The 25102-nt window shown below is 39.6% G+C and overlaps 5 protein-coding genes across 5 annotated transcripts; all 5 read left to right on the forward strand.

The window, feature by feature from the left end:
* Nucleotides 1-109: 109 nt before the first annotated feature.
* Nucleotides 110-8320, forward strand: LOC131984935 (zinc finger protein 436-like). Its single transcript, XM_059349900.1, has 4 exons — nt 110-630; nt 1532-2474; nt 6558-6693; nt 6838-8320. The coding sequence occupies exons 1-4, from the start codon at nt 438-440 to the stop codon at nt 7900-7902; spliced, it is 2337 nt and encodes a 778-aa protein (XP_059205883.1). The 5' UTR covers nt 110-437; the 3' UTR covers nt 7903-8320.
* Nucleotides 8321-9504: 1184 nt separating this feature from the next.
* Nucleotides 9505-12658, forward strand: LOC131984933 (gastrula zinc finger protein XlCGF57.1-like). The gene is made up of 3 exons (XM_059349898.1): nt 9505-10017; nt 10753-11796; nt 11922-12658. Exons 1-3 carry the CDS (start codon nt 9825-9827, stop codon nt 12155-12157), a joined length of 1473 nt encoding a protein of 490 aa, XP_059205881.1. The 5' UTR covers nt 9505-9824; the 3' UTR covers nt 12158-12658.
* On the forward strand, nt 12560-14428 carry LOC131984427 (gastrula zinc finger protein XlCGF42.1-like). The gene is made up of 4 exons (XM_059349248.1): nt 12560-12572; nt 12944-13034; nt 13179-13834; nt 14382-14428. The coding sequence occupies exons 1-4, from the start codon at nt 12560-12562 to the stop codon at nt 14426-14428; spliced, it is 807 nt and encodes a 268-aa protein (XP_059205231.1).
* A 1493-nt stretch (nt 14429-15921) lies between these two features.
* LOC131984851 (zinc finger protein 771-like) lies at nt 15922-18748 on the forward strand. Its single transcript, XM_059349838.1, has 2 exons — nt 15922-16365; nt 17257-18748. Exons 1-2 carry the CDS (start codon nt 16173-16175, stop codon nt 18357-18359), a joined length of 1296 nt encoding a protein of 431 aa, XP_059205821.1. The 5' UTR covers nt 15922-16172; the 3' UTR covers nt 18360-18748.
* Nucleotides 18749-20210: 1462 nt separating this feature from the next.
* LOC131984829 (oocyte zinc finger protein XlCOF22-like) lies at nt 20211-24479 on the forward strand. Its single transcript, XM_059349809.1, has 3 exons — nt 20211-20692; nt 21278-21328; nt 23072-24479. Exons 1-3 carry the CDS (start codon nt 20500-20502, stop codon nt 24388-24390), a joined length of 1563 nt encoding a protein of 520 aa, XP_059205792.1. The 5' UTR covers nt 20211-20499; the 3' UTR covers nt 24391-24479.
* Nucleotides 24480-25102: the final 623 nt, after the last annotated feature.

Genomic DNA, 25102 nt, shown 5'->3' on the forward strand with positions numbered 1-25102 from the left:
AGCATCGAAGACAACATCTTTGAGAAATATTTTGAGTCTATTTTAATAATTTATCTTCCTGTGTATTTGTCAGAGGAAGTCTATCATTTCAGATATTTTGGACTTTTATTTTGACAGTCATCAACTCCTCTGCCCCGGAAGTTGTCGTCTTCACTGCGGCTAACTTCACGCTGTTTAATCAAGACGGCAGTTAGTAGCAGTTTCTTTATTGTTCGTGAGAAAGTTTGTGTTGTGATCCGTCAGAGCCTCTGTGTGTCCGGATAAACCTGTCTGAATGGACTTTGTGCTGTTCACCTTTTCTTTCTGGATGTTTTACCTCTGACTCATCTCCCGGTAGACTACAAACACATTCAAGTTAGCTTAGCATGCTAGCTGGTTAGCACCGCGGCTCTAGTCAGAGTTTGTGTGGAGAAAAAGTTGGTGTCACTGTGTGAAAAATGTCTAAAGTCCAAACGGTGAGAGCGCTGGTGGAGCAGCGACTGACTGCGGCTGCTGAAGAGATATTTGGGCTGTTTGAAAGAACGATAGCAGAGTACGAGGAGCAACTTTGTCGTTCAAAAGAGAAGAACAAGCGACAACAGAAACTACTGGACGCTGTTTTCAACCCTCAGCTTCATTTACACAGAGCAGGTTAGTTACTTTACTTCAGTAACACGGAGCAGGTTAGTTACTTTACTTCAGTAACACGGAGCAGGTTAGTTACTTTACTTCAGTTACACAGAGCAGGTTAGTTACTTTAATTAAGTTACACGGAGCAGGTTAGTTACTTTACATCACTTACACAGAGCAGGTTAGTTACTTTACTTCACTTACACAGAGAAGGTTAGTTACTTTAATTCACTTACACAGAGCAGGTTAGTTACTTTACTTCAGTTACACAGAGCAGGTTAGTTACATTGATTCACTTACATGGAGCAGGTTCGTTACTTTACTTCGCTTACACAGAGCAGGTTAGTTAAGTTACTTTACTTACACAGAGCAGGTTAATTACTTTACATCACTTACACAGAGCAGGTTAGTTACTTTACTTCACTTACACAGAGAAGGTTAGTTACTTAATTCACTTACATGCAGCAGGTTAGTTATTTTACTTCACTTACACAGAGCAGGTTAGTTACATTACTTCACTTACACAGAGCACGTTAGTTACTTTACTTCACTTACACAGAGCAGTTTAGTTACTTTATTTCAGTTATACAGAGCAGGTTAGTAACTTTGATTCACTTACACAGAGCAGGTTAGTTACTTTGATTCACTTACACGGAGCAGGTTAGTTACTTTACTTCACTTACACGGAGCAGGTTACTTTATTCCAGTTACACAGAGCAGGTTAGTTACTTTACTTCAGTTACATGGAGCAGGTTAGTTAATTTACTTCACTTACACAGAGCAGGATTGTAAGTTAATGTATGGTTCCTGTTCATATCCCCAAAGCATTTTGGGATATATAGCTTCAATAATCTGTGTCACAGAGCGATAAATACACAGACTGTGTACTTTTCCTCACTCTGTGTTTCTGTTTTTCCTGCAGACGTTCAGCAGCTGTCAGTGAGGGAAGAAGAGTTTTCCTCTGAGCAGCAGGAGAGGAGCTGCAGTCTGGACCAAGACCAGCACCAGGAGGAGCCAGAGCCGCCACACATTAAAGAGGAACAGGAGGAACCTTGGAGCAGTCAGCAGGGAGAGCAGCTTCAGGGGCTGGAGGAGGCTGATATCACCAAGTTCACATTCACTCCTGTCCCTGTGAAGAGTGAAGAAGATGAAGAGAAACCTCAGTCCTCACAGCTTCATCACACACAAACTGAACAGATGGAAACAGAAGCTGATGGAGAGGACTGTGGAGGACCAGAACCAGACAGGAACTCTGATCCAGAGCCACATTTACAACCTGATACTGATGAAGAGCCTGCAGACTTTTCTGAACCTGAGACTGATGACAGTGCTGATTGGAAGGAGACCAGAGAACCTCAGTCAGGTTTGAACTGTTTGAAAAAAGATGGCGGTCCTGTCAGAGATTCCAGATTTAGTGCTGGTGAGAAACGATTTAGCTGCTCTGAGTGTGGGAAAAGATTTGGCTCCAAGAGCTATCTGAAGAGACACATGAGACTCCACACAGGAGAGAAACCTTTCAGCTGCTCAGTTTGTAAGAAAACTTTTACATGGAGTGTAACTTTAAAGTCACACATGAGACTCCACACAGGAGAGAAACTTTTCAGCTGTTCAGTTTGTAAGAAAACGTTTACACTGAGTGGAACTTTAAATTTACACATGAGACTCCACACAGGAGAGAGACCTTTCAGCTGTTCAGTTTGTAAGAAAACTTTTACACAGAGTGGACATTTAAAGTCACACATGAGACTCCACACAGGAGAGAGACCTTTCAGCTGTTCAGTTTGTAAGAAAACTTTTACACGGAGGGGAACTTTAAAGTCACACATGAGTCTCCACACAGGAGAGAAACTTTTCAGTTGCCCAGTGTGTGCTAAATCTTTTGCACAAAGTGGGCAGTTAAAGAGACACTTGAGAGTCCACACATGAGAGAAATCTTTCATAAATGTGCTGGCCGCTCATCCTCAAAGTTTCAAACTAACGAGAACAAAGAGGCAGAGCCTCCAGCCAGCAGCCCACATGAAGAGATGCAAACCTCTTTTTCAATCTTTTTATAGGACTCGAGAAAGATTTTCAAGTCTTTTTTAAATGCTACAAAGCTTGTAGTAACTTTTATGAAATTTTATTGTGTTTATGAAATTTAGCTACAATTTAATTGAACAATACTTTCTCTTCCATGATGTGATATGATATTCATTTCCTTTCTGTTTATTTCTATTTTGTTTTACAAAACAAAAGCTCACAAACTGATATTTTAATTAAATATTAGATTGTAGAAGTGTAACAATAACAACTTTATTTTTTTCTAACAGCAAAACAAAATAAAAACATTCTTGGTTTACCGAAGTTGCCTGAAAGTTGTCCCTTCTTCAGTTTGTGGTACGAGGATAGGCATGCTATGTTTTAATTTAGGCCAGAAATCCCTAAACCAGCTATCCCTGTTTTATGATTTCAGAGCCCTGTAGTACGAAGCAGGATTTGAGGTAAAATGAGGTTTAACCCTGGTTATCAGTATCTCCAAGGTGGTTTACTTTTAACCTGGCTAGGTCACCATGGTAACTCAGCAGGTTTTGTTCTGAGCTTCGGCTTTAAATTGGATTAAATTAACACTTCCAGCATTTGCCAAACTTAAACAGATTTAGAATATTTAATCTGAAAATCATCATAGTAACAGTAAAATCAGTCAACTCTGTTGCAGACAAATTAGGGTAAATATGTATAGTACTCAAATGTGATACATTTTAAAACCATGTCTTTCCTAAGAGAATTTTTGTCTTTACATCAGCTAATTCAACTTTACATTTTCTAAGATAAAGATTATTTTTTCAGGAGTAAAAACATTGACACATTTAATTGGAAAGTTGCCAAGACAGTTTGGATTTTCTCTAAATATTGCTCCAAAAATGAATGAAATGCTTTGAAATTTCATGGATTATGACACAACTTCTGGTTAGTTTGTCAACAATAAAACATATTTAATTAGGATTTTTAAAATAAAACTGTGAGAAACAGAGTTGACGGCTATGTGAACAGATTGACATGAATAACAGAGTTGACAAACTGTGTAAAAGGCTAAAAACAGTAACTCTGTTATCATTGAAATTTTGAAACATGTAACAGAGTTGACGATAACAGAGTTGACATTTTCCACCATTTTGTGCTTTAACTCCACATGCTAGCTTAAAACCAGATACCACATGTCATGAATAAAACCATAATTTAATGAATTTTCATCATATAATTGTTTTTGAAAAAATGACTGACAGATTCACTAGAATATCATAGTAACAGATTTGACATTTAATGAATCTACTGTTGGTGTATTCTCAACATTTTGTACAAGTTAATGCGAGAGAAAGTTTAACATTCCATAGTTCACTCCAAATCTTCTCTGCAAGAGGAAGTGACATCACTGGGTGCAGGTCTCATGTTTTTTATTTGAATGCTGTAGGGTTTTTTATGTGGTTTTATAACAGCGATAACAGAGTTGAACGGATCATAGGGACGGATAAAAAACATATATTTTTAATGTTGAAATCCCATGTATTACAGAAAATAAATACTCTGTGCAACTGTAATTATAAGTATTTATAGAATTAGCACAAAAAAACTGCTAATTTTAATGAATTATTTTATATTAATTCAACATGAACATGTGAATCACAAGCTGAAGACAGACAATAATTGGTGGGTAGGAATCATTTAATGAATATATTACATATAAATTGTGCCTAAAATACACACCAATCATTATTATTGGGGAACATTCAATATAATTAGCAATATTATTTAAAACAGATCCAGTAAATACTTTTTTAGGGGGAAATAATCAAAGGTTTTTCTGGGAGACGCGAAATGTACCCGCAATTCTGAAATCACCCATATGTTCACGTCAATATTCTTTTATTTAAAATGCTTTGCTTGTTGAAATGTTGTTACCTCTGAGAGATTACACTTTAAGGCTCACCTTCAAAATAAATGTATGTAATCTTTAAATAAACAATTTAATGTTGAAAAGGAAAACAGCTTATTTACATGGTACTGTATTAATCTTTGTAAATGTATGAAAATATGAATCTCTAAAAATGTTTGTAGATCACAATGTATGTTAAAAAGTTTTTTATCTTGAGGGAAATTGTTAAGCAGCAGTTTAAGCACAAATGCACAAATAGTTTGAATATAATCAATGTAAATTTAACAAAATATGAATTCAAAAGGTGCAGAAAACAATGCAAACACTTTGGTCATAACGGTCTCAAAACAAAATTTCTCCCTTTATGATAAAAGTCCAGAGTATGGTCGATCGACTTTTATTTTGAAGGTTACCCACCACGTTGCAGCAGAATCGGATGTTGCTATTTCAGCGATAAGACTTCTGACTTCCGTAGAAACAACGGAGTCACTTTCTTTGTGTGAGAACGTTTGTGTTGTGATCCGTCAGAGCCTCTGTGTGTCCGGATAAACCCGTCTGAATGGACTTTTTTGCTGTTCATCTTTTCTTTCTGGATGTTTTATCTCTGACTCATCTCCCGGTAGACTACTAACACATTCAAGTTAGCTTAGCATGCTAGCTGGTTAGCACCGCGGCTCTAGTCAGAGTTTGTGTGGAGAAAAAGTTGGTGTCACTGTGTGAAAAATGTCTAAAGTCCAAACGGTGAGAGCGCTGGTGGAGCAGCGACTGACTGCGGCTGCTGAAGAGATATTTGGGCTGTTTGAAAGAACGATAGCAGAGTACGAGGAGCAACTTTGTCGTTCAAAAGAGAAGAACGAGCGACAACAGAAACTACTGGACGCTGTTTTCAACCCTCAGCTTCAGCTACACAGAGCAGGTTAGTTACTTTACTTCAGGTACACAGAGCAGGTTTGTTACTTTACTTCAGTTAAACAGAGCAGGTTAGTTACTTTACTTCAGTTACACAGAGCAGGTTAGTTACTTTACTTCAGTTACACAGAGCATGTTAGTTACTTTACTTCAGTTACACAGAGCAGGTTAGTTACTTCTCTTTAGTTACACAGAGTAGGTTAGTTACTTTACTTCAGTGACACAGAGTAGGTCAGTAACTTTACTCCAGTTACACACAGCAAGTTAGTTACTTTACTTCAGTTACACAGAGAAGGTTAGTTGCTTTACTTCAGTTACACAGAGCAGGTTAGTTACTTTACTTCAGTTACACAGAGCAGGATAGTTACTTTACTTCATTTCCACAGAGCAGGTTAGTTACTTTACTTCAGTTACACAGAGCAGGATAGTTACTTTACTTCATTTCCACAGAGCAGGTTAGTTACTTTACTTCAGTTACACAGAACAGGTTATTTTATTTAAAAGCAGGATGTGTGTGTGTGTGTCACAGACAGAAGAACTGCTTCTATGTTTGTAAATGTTACTTTAAATCTGCAGAAGCAGCTACTATTAATAACATCTATGAAAACAATGAGAAAAAAGAGGGAAACAGAAGAGTATCAGGGGGTAATGATGTCTGGCTGTGTGGTTTGATGTCAAAACAGGAATAGAGAAAAACTGCCTTTCATTCTTATTGATTACTTTGTCAAAAACTCCCTTTGAAGCTAAACAGAGACGATTATGGTTGCAAGCCAGTAAACGGACGGACTGGTCCGCTGAAATCATCTGAAATTCTCATATTTACACAGAACTAATTTCATACAGACACAGTGCTCAACTTTCAATAGTACTGCTGCAACCTGTGATTATCAGCTATATTAGAGCAGGAATCTGAAGTCAACAATAGCTCGAGACAATTAAATATACATATATATATATATATATATATATATATATATATGAGAATATCTGATTATTTCAGTGGTCCAGTTCGTCTGTTTAATGGTCTCCGTTCAGCTTCAAACGGCTTCTTTGACGAAGTAATCAAACGTTTTTTACATGCACCACCATGTTGTGAACAGTGAGACGCATCGTGGCAGCCCTACTTTAGCTGCTGTAAGAGCCTCTGTGTGTGTTTACCCTTCTCTGCAGACGCCCAGCAGCTGTTGGTGGTTAAAGAGGAGTTTCCCTCTGAGCAGCAGGAGAGAAGCTCCACTCTGGACCAGGAGGACCCAGAGCCCCCACACATTAAAGAAGAACAGGAGAGTGACACCACTCACCTCCCAAAGATCCACAGAGGGAATCATGCAGCAGAGGAAGAATTCATAGAAGGAGGAAGTCTGAGCCAAGACACGGCAGTCCAAACGGTGCTACAGCCAGAGCCCCTACACATTAAAGAGGAACAGGAGGAACCTTGGACCAGTCAGCAGGGAGAGCAGCTTCAGGGGCTGGAGGAGGCTGATATCACCAAGTTCACATTCACTCCTGTCCCTGTGAAGAGTGAAGAAGATGAAGAGAAACCTCAGTCCTCACAGCTTCATCAAACACAGACTGAACAGATGGAAACAGAAGCTGATGGAGAGGACTGTGGAGGACCAGAACCAGACAGGAACTCTGATCCAGAGCCACATTTACTATCAGATACTGGTGACGAGCCTGCAGACTCTACTGAACCTGAGACTGATGACAGTGGTGATTGGAAGGAGACCGGAGAACCTCAGTCAGGTTTGAACTGTTTGAAAAAAGATGGCGGACCTGTCAGAGATTCCAGATTTAGTGCTGGTGGGAAACGATTTAGCTGCTCTGAGTGTGGGAAAAAATTTAGCAACAAAAGCAATATGAATAGACACATGGTTTCCCATACAGGAGAGAAACCTTTCAGCTGCTCAGTTTGTAAGAAAACTTTTACACTGAGTGGACATTTAAAGGCACACATGAGACTCCACACAGGAGAGAGACCCTTCAGCTGCTCAGTTTGTAAGAAAGCTTTTACACTGAGAGGACATTTAAAGGCACACATGAGACTCCACACAGGAGAGAAACCTTTCAGCTGCTCAGTTTGTAAGAAAACTTTTACATGGAGTGTAACTTTAAAGTCACACATGAGACTCCACACAGGAGAGAATCTTTTCAGCTGCTCAGTTTGTAAGAAAACTTTTACACGGAGTGGAACTTTAAAGTCACACATGAGACTCCACACAGGAGAAAGACCTTTCAGCTGCTCAGTTTGCAAGAAAACTTTTACACAGAGTGGACATTTGAAGTCACACATGAGATTCCACACAGGAGAGAGACCTTTCAGCTGCTCAGTTTGTCAGAAAACTTTTACACGGAGTGGAACTTTAAAGTCACACATGAGCCTCCACACAGGAGAGAAACTTTTCAGCTGCCCAGTGTGTGCTGAATCTTTTGCACAAAGTGAGTATTTAAAGAAACACATGAAAGTCCACATATGAGAGAAACCTTTCATAAATGTGCTGGCTGTGCTCATCCTCAAAGTTTCATCAAACTGAGGAGAACAAAGAGGCAGAGCCTCCAGCCAACGCGAAAAGATGCAAACTTCTTTTTCAATCTTTTTAAAGGACTAGAGAAAGATTGTCAAGTCTTTTTTTAAATGCTACAAAGCTTATCGTAACTTTCATAAAATTTTATTTTTCTGTGTATGAAATTTAGCTACAATATAATTAAACAATACTTTATTTTCCATGATGTGATATGATATTCATTTCCTTTTTGTTCATTTTCTGTTTTGTTTTACAAAACTAAAGTTCACAAACTGATATTTTAATTCAATATTTGATTGGAGAAGTGTAACAATAACTTAATTTTTTTCTAACAGCAAAACAAAATAAAAAACATTCTTGGTTTACCAAAGTTGCCTGAAAGTTGTCCCTTCTTCAGTTTGTGGTTCGAGGATAGGCATGCTATGTTTTAGTTTAGACTCGAAATCCCTAAACCAGCTATCCCTGTTATGTGATTTCAGAGTCCTGTACTACGAAGCAGGATTTGAGGGTCAGTGAGGTAACCTGAGGTTTAACCCTGGTTATCAGTATCTCCAAGGTGGTTCTCTTTTAAGCTGGCTAGGTCACCATGGTAGCTCATGCTACAGAGCAAACCTGGGCGGGACCAGGATTTGTTCTGAGCTTTGGCTTGAAATTGGCTAGAAAGCCTCTTACTACTTTTAAAACAGTGTTTCACACGAGTCAACAGTCAATCTATGATCCATACAGATTCTCAGCGGTGAGAATTAGATATAAATTTTAATGTGTTGAGTCTAAACATTGTTTTAATGTCACCAAACAGAGCTGTGCAGTTACAGTAGAGTTACTGCATGTACAGTTATAGCTGCAGTTACAGTAGTTACTGTATATGTTTTAGCTGCAGTTACAGTAGAGTTACTGTATGTGTCGCTGTAGCAGTCAGCTGAGGTGTGAGGTTTTTGTTTCTCACCGAAAAGTTTTTGGGACATTTAGGGTTCTCTGAAATGACTCTCCTGTAAAATAAGGTAGCAGACATCAATACTTCCCTATATTATTAATCAGTATGATGCTCACTTGCATATGAAATGCTGTATAATTCCTTTAAAACAATATTATGTTTCATGCTTCATCCTGATATTTGTTTTAAACTGCTGGTTTTGTAGCTTAAAAAATACTTATTGGAAAATGTCTGTTGTTACCCTGTTAATAAAGAATAATAGGCTTTAAAATAATTTATTTTTGAATTTTGCAAAAACTAAATATATGTGGATGAATCCTTCATTGTGGGACAGTTTCAGATCGAAATCAACTTCATGATCATTATGTTTAAATGTCAGTTTACAGAGTAACTGTCAGTGTGCTGTTTGTGTCAGGTTCGACATCAACAGTCGGCATTGAGAGCACATGGAGTGGTTGAATAAATATATCAACTCATTAATTCAAACGTATTATTTTTTTGCCAGAAGTCACAACATGCCTTGGTCTCGAAACAAAATTTCTCCCTTTATGATTTAATTCCAGAGGATGGCCGAAGGACTTTTATTTTGAAGGTTGCAAACCAAGTTGCAGCGGAACCGGATGTTGCTCTTTCATGGATTTGCCGTTTAACGTTCGTAGAAACAGCGGAGTCACTTTCTTTGTGTAAGGAAATTTGTGTTGTGATCCGTCAGAGCCTCTGTGTGTCCGGATAAACCTGTCTGAATGGACTTTGTGCTGTTCACCTTTTCTTTCTGGATGTTTTATCTCTGACTCATCTCCCGTTATACTACAAACTCATTCAAGTTAGCTTAGCATGCTAGCTGGTTAGCACCGCGGCGCTAGTCAGAGTGACTGATGGAGAGCAACTGTGTTTCTGACGGAGTTTGTGTGGAGAAAAAGTTGGTGTCACTGTGTGAAAAATGTCTAAAGTCCAAACGGTGAGAGCGCTGGTGGAGCAGCGACTGACTGCGGCTGCTGAAGAGATATTTGGGCTGTTTGAAAGAACGATAGCAGAGTACGAGGAGCAACTTTGTCGTTCAAAAGAGAAGAACGAGCGACAACAGAGACTACTGGATGCTGTTTTCAACCCTCAGATTCAGCTACACAGAGCAGGTTAGTTACTTTACTTCAGTTACATAGAGCAGATTAGTTACTTTATTTCAGTTAGACAGAGCAGATTCGTTAATTTACTTCAGTTACACAGGGCCGGTTAGTTATTTTACTTCACTTACACGGAGCAGGTTAGTTACTTTATTTCACTTGCACGGAGCCGGTTAGTTACTTTACGTCACGCAGGTTAGTTACTTTGATTCACTTACAAGGAGCAGGTTTGTTACTTTATTTCACTTGCACGGAGCAAATTAGTTACTTTACATCACTTACGCAGAGCAGGTTAGTTACTTTACTTTACTTACACAGAGCACGTTAGTTACTTTACTTCAGTTACACAGAGCAGTTAGTTACTTTACATCACTTACACAGAACAGGTTAGTTACTTTACTTCAGTTACACAGAGCAGTTAGTTACTTTACATCACTTACACAGAGCAGGTTAGTTACTTTACTTGAGTTACACAGAGCAGGATAATTACTTTACTTCAGTTAAACAGAGCAGGTTAGTTACTTTACTTCAGTTAAACAGGGCAGGTAAGTTACTTTACTTCAGTTACACAGAGCAGGTTTGTTACTTTACTTCAGTTACACAGAGCATGATTGTAAGTTAAGTTATGGTTCATGTTGATATTCCCAAACCATTTTGGGAACTGGTGTTTCAACAATCTGTGTCAAACAGCGATGAATACACAGATTGTGTATTTTTCCTCACTCTGTGTTTCTGTGTTTCCTGCAGACATTCAGCAGCCGTCGGTGAGTGAAGAAGAGTTTCCCTCTGAGCAGCAGGAGAGGAGCTGCAGTCTGGACCAAGACCAGGAGGAGCCAGAGCCGCCACACATTAAAGAGGAACAGGAGGAACCTCGGGCCAGTCAGGAGGGAGAGCAGCTTCAGGGGCTGGAGGAGGCTGATATCACCAAGTTCACATTCACTCCTGTCCCTGTGAAGAGTGAAGAAGATGAAGAGAAACCTCAGTCCTCACAGCTTCATCAAACACAAACTGAACGGATGGAAACAGAAGCTGGTGGAGAGGACTGTGGAGGCCCAGGACCAGACAGGAACTCTGATCCAGAGCCACATTTACAAGCAGATACTGGTGACGAGCCTGCAGACTCTTCTGAACCTGAGACTGATGACAGTGGTGATTGGAAGGAGACCAGAGAACCTCAGTCAGGTTTGAACTGTTTGAAAAAAGATGGCGGCCCTGTCAGAGATTCCTCATTTCGTGCTGGTGAGAAACGATTTAGCTGCTCTGAGTGTGGGAAAAGATTTAGCAACAAAAGCAATATGAATAGACACATGGTTTCTCATGCTGGAGAGAAACCTTTCAGCTGCTCCGTTTGTAAGAAAACCTTTACACGGAGTGGAGATTTAAAGGTACACATGAGACTCCACACAGGAGAGAAACCTTTCAGCTGCGCATTTTGTAAGAAAACTTTTACACAGAGTGGAACTTTAAAGGCACACATGAGACTCCACACAGGAGAGAGACCTTTCAGCTGCTCAGTTTGTAAGAAAACTTTTACACGGAGTGGACATTTAAAGCAACACATGAGATTCCACACAGGAGAGAGACCTTTCAGCTGCTCAGTTTGTAAGAAAACTTTTACACTAAGAGGACATTTACAGGCACACATGAGACTCCACACAGGAGAGAGACCTTTCAGCTGCTCAATTTGTAAGAAAACTTTTACACTGAGTGGACATTTAAAGGCACACATGAGACTCCACACAGGAGAGAGACCTTTCAGCTGCCCAGTTTGTAAGAAAGCTTTTACACTGAGTGGAAATTTTAAGGCACACATGAGACTCCACACAGAAGAGAAACTTTTCATCTGCTCAGTTTGTGCTAAATCTTTTGCACAAATTGAGTACTTAAAGAAACACATGAGAGTCCACACATGAGAGAAACCTTTCATAAATGTGCTGGCCGCTCATCCTCAAAGTTTCATCAAACTGAGGAGAACAAAGAGGCAGAGCCTCCAGCCAGCAGCCCACATGAAGAGATGCAAACAGAAGCTGATGGAGAGGACTGTGGAAGACCAGAAGCAGCCAGGAACTCGGATCAAGATGGTCCAGAGACTGATGAGAAGACTGGAGATTCTCTTGAACCTGAGACTGATGACAGTGGTTATTGGAAGTAAACTAGCACAACTCAATCTGCTGTAAATTCAGTGAAATGGTCCTCATCACAGTTGTTGTTTCTTAGTTACAGGGTTTCTGTTTAATCAGCCTCTTAACATCCTGTTGGCATGTTAATTTCAGGTTTAAGTCTGTTCTGTGTCCTCTGTTAGCACATTCTGGTGCTTCGTTTTTCAATGGTTCTATACAAATACTTTTACTCTGTGTCAGAAAGTGTCCATTCTTTAGTTTGCTGTCCAGGTTAGGCTGAAATATTGTCTGTTTAACTTCTGTCTCATGATGGTATACCAAGAGTTGAACCGTTCAGCTCTTTTTTTATTTTTTACCAAAACTGCCGTTCAACATTTAAATTTGACCTTAGTTTCAGTGTTTTTGTTTAATCAACCTCTTAATGTCCTGTTGACATGTCCATTTCAGGTTCCAATCTGCTCTATGTCCTCTGTTAGCATGTTCTGGTGCTTTGTTTTTCAATAGTTCTATGCAAATAAATGTTTTTTGTGTCAGAGAGTGTCCCTTCTTCAGTTTGTGGTACGAGGATAGGCAGGCTATGTTTTAATTTAGACCCTGAATTTACATTAGAGTTACAGTAGTTACTGTGTGTAACATTGTTGTAGAGCAGTTTAATTAATACAATTCACCTACACAGAGCAGGTTGTTTGTTATGTTATGGTTCCTGTTGATATTCCCAAAGCATTTTGGAAGTTATAGTTTCAACAATCTTTGTCAAACACAGATGAATACACAGACTGTATATTTTTCCTCACTGTGTGTTTTTGTGTTTCCTGCAGACATTCAGCAGCTGTTGGTGCGCGAAGAAGAGTTTCCCTCTGAGAAGCAGGAGAGGAGCTGCAGTCTGGACCTAGACCAGGAACAGGACGAGCCACACATTAAAGAGGAACAGGAGGAACCTTGGACCAGTCAGGAGGGAGAGCAGCTTCAGGGGCTGGAGGAGGCTGATATCACCAAGTTCACATTCACTCCTGTCCCTGTGAAGAGTGAAGAAGAGTAAGAGAAACCTCAGTCCTCACAGCTTCATCAAACACAAACTGAACAGATGGAAACAGAAGCTGATGGAGAGGACTGTGGAGGACCAGAACGAGACAGGAACTCTGATCAAGAGACACATTTGCAACCTGATTCTCACGACGAGCCTGCACACTCTTCTGAACCTGAGACTGATAACAGTGCCGATTGGAAGGAGACCAGAGAACCTCAGTCAGGTTTAAACTGTTTAAAAAAAGATGGAGGTCCTGTCAGAGATTCCTCATTTCGTCCTGGTGAGAAACGATTTAGCTACTCTGAGTGTGAGAAAAGATTTGACTTCAAGCTCAATCTTGAGAGACACATGAGACTTCACACAGGAGGGAAACCTTTCAGCTGCTCAGTTTGTAAGAAATTTTTTACACAGAGTGGATATTTAAAGTTACACATGAGATTCCACACAGGAGAGAGACCTTTCAGCTGCTCAGTTTGTAAGAATACTTTTACAGGGAGTGGAAATTTAAAGTCACACATGAGACTCCACACAGGAGAGAAACCTTTCAGCTGCTCAGTTTGTGAGAAAACTTTTACATGGAGTTCAACTTTAAAGTCACACATGACACTCCACACAAGAGAGAAACCTTTCAGCTGCTCAGTTTGTAAGAAAACTTTTACACAGAGTGTGTATTTAAAGAAACACATGAGAGTCCACACATGAGAGAAACCTTTCATAAATGTGCTGGCCGCTCGTCCTCAAAGTTTCATCAAACTGAGGAAACAAAGAGGCAGAGCCTCCAGCCAGCAGCCCACATGAAGAGATGCAAACCTCTTTTTCAATCTTTTAAAGGACTCAAGAAAGATTTTCAAGTCTTTTTTAATGCTACAAAGCGTTTTGTAACTTTTATAAAAATGTATTCTGTGTTTATGAAATTTAGCTACAATATGATAAAACAATACTTTCTTTTCCGTGATGTGATATGATATTAATATCCTTTCTGTTCATTTTTGTTTTGTTTTACACAACTAAAGTTAACAAATTGATATTTTAATTCAATATATAATTCTAGAAGTGTAACAATTATAACTTTATTTTTTTAAACAGAAAAACTAAATAAAAACATTCTTGATTTACCAAAGTTGTCTGAAAGTTGTCCCGTCATCATTTTGTGGTTCAAGAATAGGCACGCTATGTTTTAATTTAGACCCGAAATCCCTAAACCAGCTATCCCTGTTATGTGATTTCAGAGTCCTGTACTACGAAGAAGGATTTGAGGGTCAGTGAGGTAACCTGAGGTTTAACCCTGGTTATCAGTATCTCCAAGGTGGTTCTCTTTTAACCTGGCGAGCTCACCATGGTAACTCACGAGGTTTTGTTTTCAGCTTCGGCTTGAAATTGGCTAGAAAGCCTCCAACTAGTTTTAAAACAGTGTCTCACACTAGTCAACGGTCAATCTATGATCCATACAGATTCTCAGCGGAGAGAATTAGATATAAATTTAATGTGTTGAGTTGAAACATTGTATATCACCAAACTGAGCCATGCAGTTTCAGTATTGTTACTGTATGTAATGTTGTAGCTGCAGTTACAGTAGAGTCACTGTATGTGTCGTTGTAGCAGTCAGCTGATGTGTGTGGCTTTTGTTTCTCACTGAAAAGTTATCTGGACATTTAGAGTTCTCTGAATTGACTCTGCTATAAAATAAGGTAGCAAACATCAATACTTCACTATATTATTAATCAGTATGATGTTCACTTGCATATGAAATACTTAATAATTCCTTGAAAACAGTTATGTTTTATGCTTTATTGGAAAATGTCTGTTGTTAGCCTGTTAATCAAGAATAATATGCTTTAAAATAATTTATTTTTTGAATTTCCAGAAACTATATATACATGGATGAATCCTTCATTATGGGACAGTTTCAGATCTAAATCAACTTCATGATCATAATGTTTAAATGTCAGTTTACAGAGTAACTGTCAGTGTGTTGTTTGTGCAGCTGTCAGGTTAAACATCAACAGTAGGCATTGAGAGCACATGGAGTGGTTAAATAAATACATCAACTTATTAATTCACACTTATTTTATTTTTGCCAGAAATCACCACTTGCCTTGGTATAAATACTTTCTGAATGCACTGTAAACTCGTCATTTCCGGTTTTTATTTCACAGTGAGAGATACAGAGTGAAAGCTGAGACTTTTTATATTTAATAAACATCTCCATGTTATTGAAATAAAGAAATAAAACATATATGTTCAGGTCAATATTCTTTTATTTAAAATGCAGTGCTTGTTGAAATGTTGTTACCTCTGAGAGATTACACTTTAAGGCTCACCTTGAAAATAAATGTATGTAATCTTTAATAAACAATTTAATGTTTAAAAGGAAAACAGCTTATTTACATAGTACTTTATTAATCTTTGTAAAATGTATGAAAATATGAATCTCTAAACATGTTTTTAGATCACAATGTATGTTAAAAAGTTATTTATGTTGAGGGAAATTGTTAAGCAGCAGTTTAAGCACAAAAGCACAAATAGTTTAAATATAAATAGTGTCAATTTAACGAATTACGAATTCATAAGGTTTAAAAGTAACACAAACACTTTGGTCATAACGGTCTCAAAACAAAATTTCTCCCTTTATGATAAAAGTCCAGAGTATGGCCGATCAACTTTTATTTTGAAGGTTACCCACCAAGTTGCAGCGGAACCGGATGTTGCTCTTTCAGCTTCTGACTTCCGTAGAAACAGTGGAGTCACTTTCTTTGTGTAAGGAAATTTGTGTTGTGATCCGTCAGAGCCTCTGTGTGTCCGGATAAACCTGTCTGAATGGACTTTGTGCTGTTCACCTTTTCTTTCTGGATGTTTTACCTCCTGACTCATCTCCCGGTAGACTACAAACTCATTCAAGTTAGCTTAGCATGCTAGCTGGTTAGCACCGCGGCGCTAGTCAGAGTGACTGTTTGATGGAGAGCAAACTGTGTTTCTGACGGAGTTTGTGTGGAGAAAAAGTTGGTGTCACTGTGTGAAAAATGTCTAAAGTCCAAACGGTGAGAGCGCTGGTGGAGCAGCGACTGACTGCGGCTGCTGAAGAGATATTTGGGCTGTTTGAAAGAACGATAGCAGAGTACGAGGAGCAACTTTGTCGTTCAGAAGAGAAGAACGAGCGACAACAGAAACTACTGGACGCTGTTTTCAGCCCTCAGCTTCACTTACACAGAGCAGGTTAGTTACTTTACTTCAGTTACACAGAGCAGGTTAGTTACTTTACTTCAGTTACACAGAGCAGGTTAGTTACTTTACTTCAGTTACACAGAGCAGGTTAGTTACTTTACTTCAGTTACACAGAGCAGGTTAGTTACTTTACTTCAGTTACACAGAGCAGATTAGTTACTTTACTTCAGTTACACAGAGCAGGATAGTTACTTTACTTCATTTCCACAGAACAGGTTATTTTATTTCAAACCAGGATTTGTGTGTGTCACAGACAGAAGAACAGCTACTATGTTTGTAAATGTTACTTTAAATCTGCAGAAACAACTACTACTAATAATCGATCTATGAAAACAATAAGAAAAAAGAGAGAAACAGAAGAGTTTCAGGGGGTAATGATGTCTGGCTGTGTGCTTGAATGTCAAAACAGGAATAGACAAAAACTGCCTGTCATTCTTATTGATTACTTTGTCAAAAACTCCCTTTGAAGCTAAACAGAGATGGTTATGGTTGCAAGCCAGTAAACGGACGGACTGGACCGCTGAAATCATCTGAAATTCTAGTATTTACACAGAGCTCGTTTCATACAGACACACAGCTCAACTTTTAATAGCAGTGCTGCTGCAACCTGTGATGATCAGCTACATTAGAGCAGGAATCTAAAGTCAACAAAAGCTCTAGACAATTAAATATGTTATATATATATATATATATATATATATATGAGAATTTTTGATGACTTCTGATGATTTCAACATCTCCGTTCAGATTCAAAAGTCTTCTTTGACGAAGTAATCGATCGTTTTTTACAGGCACCACCATGTTGTGAACAGTGAGACGCATTGTGGCAGCCCTACTTTAGCTGCTGTAAGAGCCTCTGTGTGTGTTTACCCTTCTCTACAGACGCCCAGCAGCTGTTGGTGGTTAAAGAGGAGTTTCCCTCTGAGCAGCAGGAGAGAAGCTCCACTCTGGACCAGGAGGACCCAGAGCCCCCACATATTAAAGAAGAACAAGAGAGTGACACCACTCACCTCCCAAAGATCCACAGAGGGAATCATGCAGCAGAGGAAGAGTTCATAGAAGGAGGAAATCTGAGCCAAGACACGGTGGTCCAAACGGTGCTACAGCCAGAGCCCCTATACATTAAAGAGGAACAGGAGGAACCTCGGACCAGTCAGCAGGGAGAGCAGCTTCAGGGGCTGGAGGAGGCTGATATCACCAAGTTCACATTCACTCCTGTCCCTGTGAAGAGTGAAGAAGATGCACAAACTGAAGAGATGGAAACAGAAGCTGATGGAGAGGACTGTGGAAGACCAGAACCAGACAGGAATTCTGATCCAGATCCACATTTACAACCTGATACTGGTGACGAGCCTGCAGACTCTTCTGAACCTGAGACTGATGACAGTGGTGACCGGAAGGAGACCAGAGAACCTCAGTCAGGTTTGAACTGTTTGAAAAAAGACGGTGGCCCTGTCAGAGATTCCAGATTTAGTGCTGGTGAGAAACGATTTAGCTGCTCTGAGTGTGGGAGAAGATTTTTCTCCAAGTACCATCTGAAGAGACATGTGGTTTCTCATACAGGAGAGAAACCTTTCAGCTGCTCTGAGTGTGGAAAAAGATTTAGCAACGAGTACCGTCTGAAGAGACATGTGGTTTCTCATACAGGAGAGAGACCTTTCAGCTGCTCAGTTTGTAAGAAATCTTTTACCCACAGAGATACTTTAAAGACACACATGAGACTCCACACAGGAGAGAAACTCTTTAGCTGCTCATTTTGTGCTAAAGCTTTTACACAAAGTGGGCATTTACAGCAACATATGACGCTCCACACAGGAGAGAAACCTTTCAGCTGCTCAGTTTGTAAGAAAACATTTACACAGATGGGAGGTTTAAATAGACACATGAGAAGTCATACAGGAGAGAAACCTTTCAGCTGTTCATGTTGTCATAAATCTTTTACACAAAGTGGGCATTTAAAGAAACACATGAGAGTCCACACATGAGAGAAATCTTTCATAAATGTGCTGGCCGCTCATCCTCAAAGTTTCATCAAACTGAGGATAACAAAGAGGCAGAGCCTCCAGCCAGCAGCCCACAAGAAGAGATGCAAACCTCTTTTTCAATCTTTTTAAAGGACTCAAGAAAGATTTTCAAGTCTTTTTTAAATGCTACAAAGCTTGTAGTAACTTTTATTAATATTTATTGTGTTTGTATGAAATTTACAAACAATTAAACAACACTTTCTTTACCATGATGTGATATGAAATTAATTTCCTTTCTGTTCATTTTTGTTTTGTTTTACAAAACGGAAGTTCACAAACTGATATTTTGATTCAATATTTGATTGTAGAAGTGTAACAATGACAACTTTATTTTTTTCTAACAGCAAAACAAAATAAAAACATTCTTGGTTTACCAAATTTGCCTGGAAGTTGTCCCTGCTTCAGTTTGTGGTACGAGGATAGGCATGCTGTGTTTTAATTTAGACCCTAAACCAGCTATCACTGTTATGTGATTTCAGAGGCCTGTACTACGAAGCTGGATTTGAGGGAACCTCAGGTTTGGGGTAACCTGAGGTTTAACCCTGGTTATCAGTATCTCCAAGGTGGTTCTCTTTTAACCTGGTTAGGTCACCATGGTAACTCACCAAGTTTTCTTCTAAGCTTCAGCTTGAAATTGGCTAGAAAGCCTCTAACTACTTTTAAAATAGTGTATCACACTAGTCAACAGTCAATCTATGATCCATACAGATTCTTAGCGGAGAGAATTGGATATAAATTTATATCCGTAACATTGCATTAATGTCACCAAGTGGAACCGTCCAGTTACAGTAGGGTTACTGTATGTATTGTTGGAGTAGTCAACTGATGTGTGAGGTTGTTGTTTCTCACTGAAAAGTTCTCTGGATATTTAGAGTTCTCTGAAATGACTCTCTTGTATAATAAGGTAGCAGACATTAATACTTCTGTATATTATTAATCAGTATGATGTTCACTTGCATATGAAATACTGTATAATTCCTTTAAAATAGAATGTTTTTTTTTGCTTTATCCTGATTGGCTGATGTTCATATTAAACTGCTGGTTAAATGCCTTATTTAAATAATTTTAGCTGCAACTAGCCTGGCTAACGGCAGACGATATCACAAATGAGATATAGTCTGGTTACCAGCCATTCATTTTTCCACAGAGGAGGCGTGGTTTACGATCCTCCAGAGCCGTTTATTGGGCGCTACAAATGTCTATCATAAGCATCTGTATGTAGCCAATCGTATCAGTTATACCAGATGACGAATGTCGAGCGACAGAAATTCGAGGAAACATCGAGCGTGAACATGACTGATGTTTACATAGCCAGACTAGCCCATCTCTACTTTGGGACTAAAATGCTCAAATCTGCTTCTGCAACGTTTTTCTGCAGCATGTTCTGACTCTGCTGCTCTATAGTTTCAGCTCAGTCTACCGGCAGTGATGGTGTGTGTGTGTGTGTGATAGTGTTGCTTGCAGTTTTGCTTCTCCATTTCTCGCTTTCTGCAAGATTCTTTATTTTTACGCCTTATTCCCCCTCATGTCATTCAGCCACACACATCCACTGATTTTATGGGCGATATTCAAGCTGCTGCAGGTCTCTGGGCGGCTCCGCTGTCCCCCGGCTCGTAGTGAGATCACCGGCGTTACAGCAGTAATCTTCTTCTTCTTCTTTTTCTTCTTCTTCTAATTGTCTACCTGTGTGTTTGTCAGAGGAAGTCTGTCATTTCAGAAATTTCGGACTTTTATTTTGAAACCCATCAACTCCTCTGCCCCGGAAGCTGTCGTCTTTGCTGCAGCTAACTTCACGCTGTTTAATCAAGACGGCAGCTCGTAGCAGTTTCTTTATTGTTCGTGAGAAAGTTTGTGTTGTGATCCGTCAGAGCCTCTGTGTGTCCGGATAAACCTGTCTGAATGGACTTTGTGCTGTTCACCTTTTCTTTCTGGATGTTTTACCTCTGACTCATCTCCTAGAAGACTACAAAGACATTCAAGTTAGCTTAGCATGCTAGCTGGTTAGCACCACAGCGCTAGTCAGAGTGACTGTTTAATGGAGAGCAAACTGTGTTTCTGACGGAGTTTGTGTGGAGAAAAAGTTGGTGTCACTGTGTGAAAAATGTCTAAAGTCCAAACGGTGAGAGCGCTGGTGGAGCAGCGACTGACTGCGGCTGCTGAAGAGATATTTGGGCTGTTTGAAAGAACGATAGCAGAGTACGAGGAGCAACTTTGTCGTTCAAAAGAGAAGAACGAGCGACAACAGAAACTACTGGACGCTGTTTTCAACCCTCAGCTTCACTCACACAGAGCAGGTTAGTTCCTTTACTTCAGTTACACAGAGCAGATTAGTTACTTTACTATAGTTACACAGAGCAGATTAGTTACTTTACTTCACTTACACAGAGCAGGTTAGTTACTTTACTTCAGTTACACAGAGCAGGTTAGTTACTTTACTTCAGTTCCACAAAGCAGGTTAGTTTGTTTAAAAGTCAGGAGTTGTTTGTGTTCCGGACAGAAGAACTGCTTCTATGTTTGTAAATGTTCCTTTAAATCTGCAGAAACAACGACTGTTAATGACAGATCTATGAAAATATAACGCCCTCCAAGCACCAGGCAAATGCAAGTCAGTTTCTTTCAACTGATTTATTTTAAGCGTCATTCTTCAGTCTCAAAATCCACCATGAAAAATCCTCATAAATTATTGGGAAATAAAGGTAAAACCAAATTCATTTAAGATTACATTCCACAAAGTAAAATACAGATAAATCAAACAAAATTCCTTGTTTGCTGCATGCTACATAAAGGGAATTATATTTTATTATTCGTCGTCTTCTTTACATTAATGACCAGTCTCTCTCGACAAACAATTCCATCTTAACCATTGTTCATGTTTCCAGGGAATTCTGCTATGCTCCACACGCACCCGAGAGCAGCCAAACGAGACTTGGGTGAGTTAGTTCTCCATCAAAATAAAGGTATTCTAATATGTAACATTTAAAGAAACAAATACAACTTAAATTAATCCCTTAATCTCTATTTTGACAGAAACTTAAAATCTTCTTGCGACACAGGATTCTCGTCTCTAGCCTTTTCTGAGATGTATGATTTGCGGATTTCTATGATGTCTGAGGAAGTGATTTCCTTCATCCTGGTTTGGTTCACATAATGTACTTCAGTTCTGAGTTTTATGGAAGGCTCGACACCTGGTGTCACTTGTCTCACTACTATGCGATGGCTGATTGCAAATACGTCACCATAGTCTAGACTGGGATTTCTGTGGCAAACAAGGCTCCTTCCAAGGTCTGTTCGCTGTGCATAAAGCTGATTTTCCATGCCAGACACTACTTCCCTAGGAAGTAGGACATGTTAGCAGTTATACCCAATGAGCAGACCGACTTCACAATCTTGCAGAGGTGCAATTACTTCTTTGAGATGTTGTAGATGAGACTATGCCTTTGCAGTTTCATCTGTTGGTATGTTATTTCTGTTTGCTGGATTAAAGTTACAAATGTAGACTGGTGGTAAGAATTTTTTTTTACTAGTGTAAAACCCTCTGACTTGCAAGTCTGTTACTCTCTGAGAGCTTACTTCTGTGGTTTTTGTCATCATTGTAGAGCGATTAAGCTTGACTTTTTCTTTTTTTGTTTTCAGAGCTTCAGCTACATCACTTATAACAAAGGTTGTGTCACTTTGAGAATCCAACGAGATATAAACAAGAACTTCTTGTGTTGGATTAGTTGTGCTTGAAAGCCAGACAGGAATTATTGCTGCTGTGTGTGTTAGCTTTATCAAGGATTACTGTGTTTGAAGAAGCGACTGTTGTTGTTTCTCTGTGTTTTGTTGTTTGATTTTTTCCATTTAACATTTCTTGGCATGGTGGTCTTTGTTTGGCTTGTGGTTGTCTTTCTTCTTTGGCTGGATCCTCATGCAAACATGTGGGATGCGGCTTGTGGCATGTGTTGCAGACAGTCCTACTGGTGCAGCTATTGGAGTAGTGACCAGCCTCAAGACAACCAAAGCATAACTTTAGCCTTCTGGTTCCATCTTCCTGATATCCAGCCTGGTAACTTTCACAACTACGAAGAAAGACTGAACTCTCTGAGCTCAAAACAGTCCTTGGTTCTCATCTTAGGCCAGGCTTGGAGCTTGTCTCTGTAATATTTTACGACTGTAAATGGGTTTCCATATCTCCCATGCAGCAATATAGGTGGATTCGGTACCGAGTAGGAAATTTATTGCTTTTTTAGCTTGAGCACTTACGTACCTGCATAGAGAATGAATCTTTTCTTTGTTTTGAATGCTCTTCTGGTCGATAAGTGTTTGTGTATTTCACTGGATCCCCACTGAATACTGTAGGTTCAGGAACAGGAATTCTGCTTGCACTTAAAGCACCAGCTAGCACCTTGACTAGCTTTGACATACTGTAATTTGAGATTCAACCAAATGAAATATTCTGATTTTCAATGTCAGTACAAGTATAATCAGTAAACAAATTAATATTGATCTCAAGAGTATCTCAACATGCACTTTAGAAACTTCCATTAAGTTGAATGAGCAAATAAGTCAAAAACATTTTATGCACACAACACAGTATGCAAAATAAGAAAATAGAGGGAAACAGAAGAGTAGAAAAAAAACCGTCCTGAATTCTTCTCTCTCTTGCCTCTGTGTGTGTTTACCCTTCTCTACAGACGTCCAGCAGCTGTTGGTGGTTAAAGAGGAGGTTCCCTCCGAGCAGCAGCAGAGGACCTCCAATCTGGACCAGGACCAGGACCAGGAGGACCCAGAGCCCACACACATTAAAGAGGAACAGGAGAGTGACACCACTCACCTCCCAAAGATCCACAGAGGGAATCATGCAGCACAAGAAGAGTTCATAGAAGGAGGAAGTTTGAGCCAAGACACAGTGGTCCAAACGGTGCTACAGCCAGAGCCCCGAGACATGAGAGAGGAACAGGAGGAACCTTGGACCAGTCAGCAGGGAGAGCAGCTTCAGGGGCTGGAGGAGGCTGATATCACCAAGTTCACATTCACTCCTGTCCCTGTGAAGAGTGAAGAAGATGAAGAGAAACCTCAGTCCTCACAGCTTCATCAAACACAAACTGAACAGATGGAAACAGAAGCTGATGGAGAGGACTGTGGAGGACCAGAACCAGACAGGAACTCTGATCCAGAGGCACATTTCCAACCTGATACTGACGACGAGCCTGCAGACTCTTCTGAACCTGAGACTGATGACAGTGGTGATTCGAAGACCAGAGACCTTCAGTCAGGTTTGAACTGTTTGAAAAAAGATGGTGGTCCTGTCAGAGATTCCAGATTTAGTGCTGCTGAGAAACAATTTAGCTGCTCTGAGTGTGGGAAAAGATTTGGCTCCAAGCACCGTCTGAAGAGACACATGGTTTCCCATGCAGGAGAGAAACCTTTTAGCTGCTCAGTTTGTGGTAAAGGTTTCAGTATTAGTGGGGATCTGAAGGAACACATCAAAGTTCACACAGGAGAGAAACTTTTCAAATGCTCAGTTTGCAAGAAATCTTTTACCCACATAGAGACTTTAAAGACACACATGAGATTCCACACAGGTGAGAATCTCTTCAACTGCTTAGTTTGTGAAAAAGCTTTTACACAAAGTGGGCATTTACAGCAACACATGAGAAGTCACACAGGAGAGAAACCTTTCCATTGTTCAGTTTGTGGTAAAGTTTACAGTATTAGTGGGGATCTGAAGAAACACATCAGAGTTCACACAGGAGAGAAACCTTTCCATTGTTCAGTTTGTGGTAAAGTTTTCAGTATTAGTGGGGATTTGAAGAAACACAACAGAGTTCACACAGGAGAGAAACCTTTCAGCTGCTCATTTTGCATGAAATGTTTTACACAAAATGGAAGTTTAAAGAAACACATGAGACTCCACACAGGAGAGAGACCTTTCAGTTGCTCAATTTGTAAGAAATCTTTTACCCGTGGGGATAGTTTAAAGAAACACATGAGACTCCACACAGGAGAGTAACCTTTCACCTCCTCAGTTTGTGGTAAAGGTTTCCGTGGAAATTGGCATCTAAATTCACACAAAAGAATTCACACAGGAGAGAAACCTTTCAGTTGTAGCAAAAGATCTGCCTGGACAAAAAACATAAACGCCCTGGCCGTTCATCCTCAAAGTTTCATCAAACTGAGGAGAACAAAGAGGCAGAGCCTCCAGCCAGCAGCCCACATGAAGAGATGCTGACAGAAGCTGATGGAGAGGACTGTGGAAGACCAGAACCAGCCAGGAACTCAGATCCAGATGAACCAGAAACTGATGAGGATACTGGAGATTCTCCTGAACCTGAGACTGTTGACAGTGGTGATGGGAAGTAAACTAGCAGAACTCGGTCTGCTGTAAATTCAGTGAAAAGGTCCTCATCACAGTTGTTTGTTACTTTCAGCGTTCTGTTTAATCAGCCTCTATGGACTCTGTCCTCTGTTAGCACATTCTGGTGCTTTGTTATTCAATGATTCTATACAAACGTTTACTCTGTGTCAGAAAGTGTCCATTCTTTAGTTTGCTGTACAGGTTAGGCTGAAATATTGTCTGTTTAACTTCTGCCTCATGATGGTTTGTAAAGAGTTGAACAGTTCAGCTCATGTTTTCACCAAAACTGCAATTCAAGGTTTACATTTGACCTTAGTTTCAGTTTTTTTGTGTTTAATCAGCCTCTTAATGTCCAGATGGCATGTTA

The sequence above is a fragment of the Centropristis striata genome, chromosome 14, assembly GCF_030273125.1.
Source record: "Centropristis striata isolate RG_2023a ecotype Rhode Island chromosome 14, C.striata_1.0, whole genome shotgun sequence".
NCBI lineage: Eukaryota > Metazoa > Chordata > Actinopteri > Perciformes > Serranidae > Centropristis > Centropristis striata.

Bases quoted from the DNA above. Each gene is read 5' to 3' on its own strand.
- LOC131984935 (XM_059349900.1), top strand. From the start codon at position 438: ATGTCTAAAGTCCAAACGGTGAGAGCGCTGGTGGAGCAGCGACTGACT. The intron at 631-1,531 runs GTTAGTTACTTT...TTTTTCCTGCAG, and splicing joins GCTTCATTTACACAGAGCAG to ACGTTCAGCAGCTGTCAGTG. The intron at 2,475-6,557 runs GTGTGCTAAATC...GCCCTACTTTAG, and splicing joins AAACTTTTCAGTTGCCCAGT to CTGCTGTAAGAGCCTCTGTG.
- LOC131984933 (XM_059349898.1), top strand. From the start codon at position 9,825: ATGTCTAAAGTCCAAACGGTGAGAGCGCTGGTGGAGCAGCGACTGACT. The intron at 10,018-10,752 runs GTTAGTTACTTT...TGTTTCCTGCAG, and splicing joins GATTCAGCTACACAGAGCAG to ACATTCAGCAGCCGTCGGTG. The intron at 11,797-11,921 runs GTGGAAATTTTA...CACACATGAGAG, and splicing joins TAAGAAAGCTTTTACACTGA to AAACCTTTCATAAATGTGCT.
- LOC131984427 (XM_059349248.1), top strand. The intron at 13,035-13,178 runs GCCACACATTAA...GAAACCTCAGTC, and splicing joins CTAGACCAGGAACAGGACGA to CTCACAGCTTCATCAAACAC. The intron at 13,835-14,381 runs ACATGAGAGTCC...ATGTGATTTCAG, and splicing joins GAGTGTGTATTTAAAGAAAC to AGTCCTGTACTACGAAGAAG.
- LOC131984851 (XM_059349838.1), top strand. From the start codon at position 16,173: ATGTCTAAAGTCCAAACGGTGAGAGCGCTGGTGGAGCAGCGACTGACT. The intron at 16,366-17,256 runs GTTAGTTACTTT...CCTTCTCTACAG, and splicing joins GCTTCACTTACACAGAGCAG to ACGCCCAGCAGCTGTTGGTG.
- LOC131984829 (XM_059349809.1), top strand. From the start codon at position 20,500: ATGTCTAAAGTCCAAACGGTGAGAGCGCTGGTGGAGCAGCGACTGACT. The intron at 20,693-21,277 runs GTTAGTTCCTTT...TCATGTTTCCAG, and splicing joins GCTTCACTCACACAGAGCAG to GGAATTCTGCTATGCTCCAC. The intron at 21,329-23,071 runs GTGAGTTAGTTC...CCTTCTCTACAG, and splicing joins AGCAGCCAAACGAGACTTGG to ACGTCCAGCAGCTGTTGGTG.